General features: G+C 45.7%; 1 protein-coding gene across 1 annotated transcript; it reads left to right on the top strand.

Annotated features, from left to right (window-relative positions):
* The first annotated feature begins 3876 nt into the window (after positions 1 to 3876).
* On the top strand, positions 3877 to 8283 carry lig4 (ligase IV, DNA, ATP-dependent). The gene is made up of 3 exons (XM_076152499.1): positions 3877 to 3993; positions 4976 to 7047; positions 7313 to 8283. Exons 2-3 carry the CDS (start codon positions 4985 to 4987, stop codon positions 7980 to 7982), a joined length of 2733 nt encoding a protein of 910 aa, XP_076008614.1. The 5' UTR covers positions 3877 to 3993; positions 4976 to 4984; the 3' UTR covers positions 7983 to 8283.
* The last annotated feature ends 834 nt before the right edge of the window (positions 8284 to 9117 follow it).

Raw genomic sequence — 9117 nt, 5'->3', positions numbered from 1 at the left:
ACATGTGAGAGGTTACATTTTAAATAAAATGTTAAATTTCAGTTAAATCGAACATTTTACTGGAATAGAAATTACTGCTTTGTCATCTACATGTAGTAAATCTAACAGAAGTTGCAGTCATAAAACCATGAATAATGAACCCCAGGGGAAACGTATAAAGAAAATGAAATAGGCCCCAGAATGAAACCCTGAGGCACGCCACATATTAGGGCAAGAGGAAAAGCAGGTCCCACAGGAGATATAAATATCCACATGACAAAAACAATAGAATAAAGATGAAGAGTGTGTGTTAAACTGGCTAGCCTATAAATGAAGATCATGCAGGACGATCATTAGTCGCATCAAAGCACCTTAAATGTATCCTAACCTTTCCACGACCATGATCATGATTCTGACAAGGGGCTTTTATGAGGGCATTTACGTCTCAGAGTTCCAGCTGTAATCCCATGCATTACACCGAAACAATGGCCAAACTGGGGTCATTGAAGGGTTGCCACGGTGATCCCTTGACCTCTCCCACCCCCACCCCTCTGTTATTACACTACAGGATGGCAGTCCAGTCCACACAAGGCTGCCTGGGATTGAAATAGAACTTTGGTTTCATAACAGACAGGGGAGAGAAAGGACAAGGAGAGAGAGGGAGAGAGAGAGAGAGAGAGAGAGAGAGATATAAATGAAGTTAAGAGAACAGATCGCAGCGTGCAGTGATGTGTGAAGTCGGTCTAATTTTAGTAGAAGGTCACTGGGTTCTGTCTGTGTCCTCCTGCCAGCTTAAAAAAAGCACAACACAATATTTTGTGTTCTCGCAGCCTCTACCTTTCCTCATGGTGATATTTGCGTAAGATTATGTGATGAGGAGTTCAGAAAGGCCTTGAGGCGGCAGTGAATTAAAAGGCGCCTTGGCAAGTGTACCAAAATCGTTTTTTTTATTTCCCCTACTCTGTTTATAAAACAACTGCTGCACACACACGGTAACTGTACACATCGTGTTCGTTGCCGTATGTATGTCAGCTTCTACCTCTGGGCCTTCATCAGCAGCTGGTTTGCTGTCACGCCTGATTCCAAAAATACACGCCACGCCAATCCCGGCTCCAGCGCTCTAGTTGCTGGGATGGGACTAAGTACGCTTACACAAGCATAATTCTGAGGTACATTTATATTTATAAAACACAACATTTGATCTTACTGCTGCTGTTACTTAGTTAAAGAGGTCTGAAATTACTTAAAAAAAAAAGATTTAGTGAGATAATGATCTGAATGAATCTAATTTTTGGGTGAAAGCTTGTATTTACAAGATTTGCATTTTTTCATCAATAATACATTTATATTTTTTACCACATTAGCTTCAATGCAGGACTTTTATTAAATATCATGTATTTTCCCATTGTGGCTTAAAGCAGTCACACTTTTGAGTTCTGCATGTTCCAGAATATCCCTGAGACTCAGCTGTGAGATCCTGTGTTTACCATTAGCTCCATCGTCTGTGTGATCTTTATCGATTCACTACGGGAATCAATAAGGATGACGGCCTTAACAAGGCTTCACTTATCATGATCCCTCCTGAAAGCAGTCTTAAGTGGGTAATAATCAACAGTAAGCCCTTTTTGGCAAGTGCCCATCTGCATATGCCCGCACCAAGCAGGAGGCAGGAAGTGTTTCTGACTGCTTGGGAGGCTCTTCATCATCACGCTGAATGATGAGGAGGATGCACTGACAGCTGCTTCATCATCATTGCTGATGGGAGGGAGTTTTTGGGTCTGTTACTCTCCTCATTCAGTCACTTCGCCGCATGCCACAGTCCTATGCCAACACACTACAAACACCCCCACCTCACACACACCTCCTCCTCCTCCTCTCACCCCCTGCCCCCCTCCCTTCCCCTTTCCCTCAGGGTCCTGGTGCGAGCTGATGCATGCCACGAAAGCTGTGATGTCACTTGTTTACTGCCTTCTGGGTCCCCGCTTATTGCAGTGCTGCAGCACATCCAGCAGGGCTTATGTAAGCTCTCTGCATGCTGCACGTCATGGTGTGTGTATGTGTGTATGTGTGTGTGTTGTATTGCACTACATGGCATTACACGCATGCACAAGAGCACAGGTGCATGCACAATATGTACTGTACATGCACGCACGCGCCAGGGAGATTTCCTATCTGCTGCACTGTATTATTGTGAGTGTGTGTGTGTGTGGAGGGGGTGACTGCTGAAGCACATAGTAGCTCTGACTGGATCTCCTCCCTCCCCACACATATCCCAGGATCCTCCGCTGCAGCTTCAGTAGCAGCAGAGAAGTGAACAACACTGGCTTAATGTGACTCAGGGCTCACTGCTGCACTGCTCATCCTCCACAGACAGAGGTCGCCTCCTATTGGTAGCAGGGAGTAATAAACACCACTTCTTCCAGCTTGTTGACACAGGAGGCAGACTCAGCTTTTTGCTCATGTTATTTTATCGAAATGTTTCCGTGCTCTTTGAACTTTTGTCTTGATTTTTAGCTGGTCACCTTCTTTTGAAATCAGTTTTAAATTTCTATTGCACAAACAATTGGTTCTCTCCTTCTAGGGACACAACCAAAGGTCATTACATTAAATTTACGATCATTTGGCAGACGCTTTTATCCAAAGCGACTTACATTACATTACATTACCACCCTTCGCAGAGGGGGGAGCAATTGAGGGTTCGGTGCCTTGCTCAGGGGCACCTCGGCAGGGGCTCAAACCAGCGTCCTTCCGGTTCCCAAGCGGAAGCTCTACCCACTGAGCTACTGCCTCAGAGGTTAAGATCACTAAACAGCACCCAAAGACCCGGAGAAGATCCAGTCCCTTAGTGAATCAGTTGCTGCCAGCCAAAAGAGAGATTAGGTAGACAAATAAATGTGATGACAGATCCTCCTACATGCATCTTCAACTTGGTTTGAAGAGGAGGACACAGCCCTGTGTGGGCGAGGAATGTGACCGCGCTCCATAGATCCTGGGTCGGTACAGGCTTCAGATCATTCCGTTAGGTACAAGAAATGTGTGATTTCACATTACACAACAAGTTATGACGTGCCTTCAACACCAACGACAGCCTAACTACACAAATGTCAAAACCAGTTTGTGATGCGATTAAGTCACTGAGTTTTTTTGGTCATTTATATGAATTCTAAAAAAAAAAGTAATCTGCAAAATTATAAATATATACACAAGTGTTTATATCCATCATGCATTAATACAATAGAACAACTAAGCCAGATGTTATTCATGTTCCAGGCATTTTGGTTGGAGAAACTCTGAAATCTGTGTCTGAACTATATGCTTGTCATGATTGCTTTGCCTCTGGTGATATTTGTCTGCTATCTGGTTGCTCAAGAGTAAACAGGTAATAAAAGCCTGGCTATCTGTCATGTCACATAATATGTAGTAAAGAGGAACGCCTTTTGTGGGCATGTACGGTATGTATTCCTGTCTTTCAGTTCCCTACTGACTCACTGGCTCCAGGCCCATGATAAACACTGAGCCTCAGCCAGTCCACTCTGACTGATTCACAGTCTTCCTCTAGTGGCGAAGAACAGAACGACAATATGACGTTGAAAGATACCAGAATTTTGTGGGGGGATTTTGTTTTAATCTGACAAAATCCGTACTATTTTCCCCCGGTAATAAAAACGGAAAATATATAACAACGGTAAATATACAAAAATAAACATATATATTATTTATATATATATATATATTAAATTTATAGACAAAACATAGCAGAGCATTTTAGAAACAATACAAGTTAAATATAAAGTGTGACACAAATATTGAATACGTTTTTCTTGTATTTTTATAAGATTAATAACTTCGTGAGAAATAGCTCAGAGTTTAAACGGAACCAAGTTTCAGCTCATGCTTTCTGGGGACGGTTTTAATGGAAGCGCCTTGGTTTGTATACAAGGAAGTGTTCGCCGCGGAGCTTACTCCGTGAAATGGGACGTTTATTCGCTTTGATTTGAGGACAAGCAGCACAAGGTAACAGATTAAAGGGATTTATGCTCAAATATGACACGCGAGCCTAAAATGTTTTGTTAAATAGTGTTTTATGAAGTATTTTTTGGGCTGTTTACAAGATCAAAGCGCAGTCAACATCGGTTTAGTTACCGTAAGTTGTTGTTAACGCTTTTTGCGTCCCTGTAAAATGTACAATCTTTAATTCACATTCATTAATCCAAGTGAAATTTACATGTCGCTTTGTTTGTGGACTAAGCTCCTGCTTGTAACTGGACGGATACGCATAGACAGCTGACAGCGGACTTTTATTTTGAAAACAACGAACCGGAGTTTCAGAGTTAGAGATTAAAATTTCAGTAATAATCGAGTTAAAAACCTCGTTTAATGTCTAAACAAGCACCAAATTAGACACTTAACTTCACACGTTATACTGTGTCCATTTATTTTACGGTGTATCCAGTTTATGCGTCTCCCGCTCGTGGGAAACATGTCAGAACATGTTCAAGTGAAATGATGCAACAGTGAATCTAAATATAAGTAAGTTGTAACAGATTCTGTACAAACAATCAATCCCAAAGTACCACAATATATATCGGTATATTTGAAAAAAAATTCCAAATATTTATGCAATGCACATTTAGAATAATGTAATTATTGTTTTTTAGTACGGACAACACTAACAATCCTTTTTGATTTTTATTTTCAAATATTGCCAATGGAAGCCTTGTTTCTTACTTTTAAAAGGCAGCAGTTATTTTGTATGACATTATTCTATCATGCAAAGGAATGAGATCTTCGGGACATCATGGACAGAATGAGTTTTGTATTATTTTGATGTATTGTAAAGACGGAGTGATGAACCCAAATGAAGTCCTGTGCGTGTGTTGTTATTATCAACATGATGTCCCTTCTCCCTTCTTCTCTGCCTGCTTCAAAGAGTGAAATGAACGATGTCGCCTAACAGTAAGATGATCTGACATTCAGCCTTTGACATGTCTTCCAGATTGTCACCATGGAGGGAACGTCCAAAAGTGATGCCCCCAATCCGCCGTCTGTCGCGGCTCAGGTTCCCTTCCTTCACCTGTGCAACACTTTAGAGAAAATCCAGAAGTCTAAGCTTCGCCCAGACAAATCCAAGACTCTAAAGGATTTCATCGAGTCATGGAGGAAGTTCCACTCGGCCCTGCACACAGATAACCCCCAAACTACCGACTCCTTCTACCCGGCCATGCGTCTGATCGTGCCGTCTTTCGAGAGGGAACGAATGGCGTACGGCATTAAAGAGAGCATGTTGGCTAAACTGTACATCGACGTGTTAGGCCTCTCAAAGAACGGACCGGATGCCAACAAACTGTTGAACTACCGAGCTCCAACCACATCCCAAGGAGAAGCAGGAGACTTTGCAGGCATGGCTTACTTTGTGCTGAAGAAACGGTGCACCGGCCAGGGAGCGCTCTCCATCAAAGAGGTCAACGACTTCCTGGACTCGGTGGCTATCAACAATGCCAGCAAGAAGAAGGATCTGGTGAAGAAGAGCCTCTTGCACCTCATCACCCAGAGCTCGGCGCTCGAGCAGAAATGGCTCATCCGAATGATTCTGAAGGACATGAAGGTCGGGATCAGCAAAGAGACGGTCCTGCAAGTCTTTCACCCTGACGCCGCCGAGCTCTACAACGTCAACACGGACTTAAACAAGGTGTGCCAGCAGCTCCACAACCCGTCTGTGTCCCTCAGCGAAGTCTCCATCGGACTCTTCTCTGCCTTCAAACCCATGTTAGCGGCCGTGGCTAACATGCGACAGGTGGAGAAGCAGATGGGTAACAGCCCGTTCTACATCGAGACCAAGCTGGACGGCGAGCGCATACAGCTTCACAAAGACGGGGACGTCTACAAATACTACAGCCGGAACGCTTTTGAATACACGCAGCAGTTCGGAGGATCGCCACTAGAGGGCTCGCTCACGCCTCACATCCATAATGTGTTCAAACACGATATCGTTAACTGTATACTGGATGGAGAGATGATGGCGTACAACCCAAACACAGAGGCGTTCATGCAGAAAGGGAGCAAGTTCGACATCAAGAAGCTGATGGACGACTCGGAGCTGCAGACGTGCTTCTGCGTGTTTGACGTGTTGCTGCTCAACAACCGGAAGCTCGGCAAGGAAACGCTGAGCAAGCGGACCGAGCTGATGCAAACCGTCTTCGCCCCAGTCAAGGGAAGGATGCACCTGGTGGCTAGGACGGAGGCCAGGACCAGACAGGAAGTGGTGAACGCCCTCAACGACGCCATCGACAGCAGAGAGGAGGGGATCATGGTGAAGGATCCTTTATCCATCTACAAACCCGACAAGCGGGGGGAGGGGTGGCTGAAAATAAAGCCAGAGTACATGGACGGTCTGATGGACGAGCTGGACCTGCTGATCGTCGGCGGCTACTGGGGGAAAGGGAGGCGAGGCGGCATGATGTCCCATTTCTTGTGCGCGGTCGCCGAAGCCCCAAAACCCGGAGAGAAACCCTCGGTCTTTCACACTCTGTGCCGCATCGGCTCCGGTTACACCATGAAGGAGCTGTACGACCTGGGCTTGAAGCTGGCAAAGCACTGGAAAGTCTATCGCAAAAACGACCCGCCAGCGTCTATCCTGTGCACCACAGAGAAGCCCGAGGTCTTCATCGAGCCCTGCAACTCCGTCATCATCCAGGTCAAAGCCGCCGAAATAGTGGGAAGCGACATGTACAAAACCAACTGCACCCTGCGCTTCCCCAGGATCGAGAAGATCCGCGAGGACAAGGCGTGGCACCAGTGCATGACCCTGGCCGAGCTGGACGAGTTCCGCGGCAAGGCGTCCGGGAAGCTCGCCTCTCGCCACCTCCGCGTCGACAACGACGAGCCGCAGAAGAAGAAGCGAAAGCCGGCGGCCAAACCCAAGAAGGCGATCGGCCTCATCGAGCGCTTCAAGGCCCAGGACCTCTCCGGGGTCGCCAAGGAGACGGACATGTTCGAGGACGTGGAGTTCTGCGTCCTGAATGGCACCGAGGATCACCCCAAGGCTGAGCTGGAAAGGGGCGTGGCCAGGTAAGGTCTTCTGTTGTTTTGGTGCAGACTTTAGGCGCTGATGTTGTGATGATTTGTTTCATGTTTGTATCTTTCAATAATTAATCAGGTGATTCTCAATGATATCAGTTATGAGTTTGATCACACACACGCCCCCTCGCTGCGTCTATCAGAGCAGGAAGAACCATTTAAAACAAATTGAATCCATGTTTGACCACCAAGGGGCAGACGTTTGTATAATGATCACCAATAGCATCATTGATCACTGATGTCATGGCCTGGTTAGGTGCGGGGGTTTCGTGGTGCAGAACCCTGGACGGGACACGTACTGCGTGGTTGCCGGCGTGGAGAACATGCGCGTGAAGAACCTGATCTTCTCCAACCAGCACGACGTGGTGTGGGCCAGCTGGCTGCAGGAGTGTCTGGACAAGAAGGAGGTGGTCCCATGGCAACCGCGCCACATGATACACATGTCGCCCTCCACCAGGGAACACTTTGCCAAGGAGTACGACAGCTACGGTGACAGCTACTTCCAGGACACGGACGAGCAGCAGCTGCGGGAGGTCTTCGCCAGAATCGGCGACGTGGACGCGTCGGCGGAGGTGGACGCGAGCGGCGTGGAGGAGCGGTACGGCTGGGAGGATCTTCACACCAGCATGTTCAGACCCTTCAGAGTCTACATGGACCGGTACGCACACATAGGTGACCCGAAAACCGCCATACAGGCGACGCCTCTGGACATCAGAAGGCTTGAGTTCCGCTTCCACGGAGGCGCGACGGTGGAGAAGCTGGAGGAAGGTGTCACCCACGTCGTCATCGCCGAGGAAACAAGACTTCTGGATCTGAGGACCCTGAGGCGGCTCTTCAAGAGGAAGTTTAAGATTGTCAGAGATTCGTGGGTGACGGATTCCATCACAGCGGGACGCTTGATGGACGACTGCGACTACTTAGTTTGATCATAACTCTACAGGTTTTAGGTTTTCACTGCCAACATTCTTTTATCAAGCATTTTAACACTTTTATTGATGTGATATTAAAATTATGAGGAAACAATTTATTAACTGTAAAAGTAAAAAACATGAAATAAGGAGTAAAATAAGAGATCACTGATTTACATACAAACTCTTTTGTTTTATGAAGATGTGGAGTTTGTAGTTTTAAATGAATTGTCCACAGAAAAGCTGATTTATATTTCTGATTTAATTCCACAGTGTGTTTTTAATCAGATTTTTTTCTTCTTCACTTCTACTTTTAGCCGGGTCGCTATTAAAAAATATGTTGTGATTAGGTTTTCCATTCTGTGTTTGAGTTGTGTTTAAGTCTAAAATGCTGCATTGTTTCAGGGATAATTTTAATATTTAAGGATATTTTTTTTAGCATCTTCCGGTGCTCCACAGTGGACGGATTTAAGTCAATAAAATGTGAGAAATTGTTTACAAAATGACTATAATTATGGAATAATAAACACTGTAATGTGCCCTTCTTAAACACAAACACTATGTGATTAAAAAGAGTTTATTAATATCTAAAAATAAGAGAAATATTGATTATTGCCTCAAACAGATCGCCTCGCCCATCTCAAAGCCCCCCGACACAGATTCCGCCATGTTTTCCTGTCTTGAGAAATGTCAGCGACGCGCCTTGGGACCGGTGGATGTGTTGTAACCTTCATTACCGCGGCCCCCCGGGGCCGGTGAGCTGCCTGTGGTGTCTTTGGCATTGTCGCACGTAAATGCCGCGTGAATACATTTTCAAAGTAAAACTGATGAGGAAGTCTGTTACTAATCATACACTGAGCATCGTGGTGCTCACTGACACGTCCTCCTTAACCTGTGTGTGTGTGTGTGTGTGTGTGTGTGTGTGTGTGTGTGTGTGTGTGTGTGTGTGTGTGTGTGTGTGTGTGTGTGTGTGTGTGTGTGTGTGTGTGTGTGTGTGTGTGTGTGTGTGTGGGGTCCTGTCATCTCAAACTCTTATGTTTCCATCACTTTCCACCACGATGTCTGTGGCAGTACATGGTGACAGGAAAAAGATCTTAATTTAATGTGGAGGAAAATAAAAGCACGCCTCAGATTGCTCTCAGCAACCTCTCGC

Source organism: Genypterus blacodes, unplaced genomic scaffold (genome assembly GCF_046128005.1).
Source record: "Genypterus blacodes isolate CSIRO-AG114 ecotype Tasmania unplaced genomic scaffold, CSIRO-AGI_Gbla_v1 ptg000056l_1, whole genome shotgun sequence".
Taxonomy (NCBI): Eukaryota; Metazoa; Chordata; class Actinopteri; order Ophidiiformes; family Ophidiidae; genus Genypterus; species Genypterus blacodes.
The sequence above is the reverse complement of the archived record's forward strand: the minus strand, read 5'-3'. Positions and strand labels throughout refer to the sequence as shown.

Excerpts from the sequence above, each read along its gene's own strand:
- lig4 (XM_076152499.1), top strand. The coding sequence starts at position 4,985 with ATGGAGGGAACGTCCAAAAGTGATGCCCCCAATCCGCCGTCTGTCGCG. Across the intron at positions 7,048-7,312 it reads CTGGAAAGGGGCGTGGCCAG|GTGCGGGGGTTTCGTGGTGC; the intron begins GTAAGGTCTTCT and ends TGGCCTGGTTAG.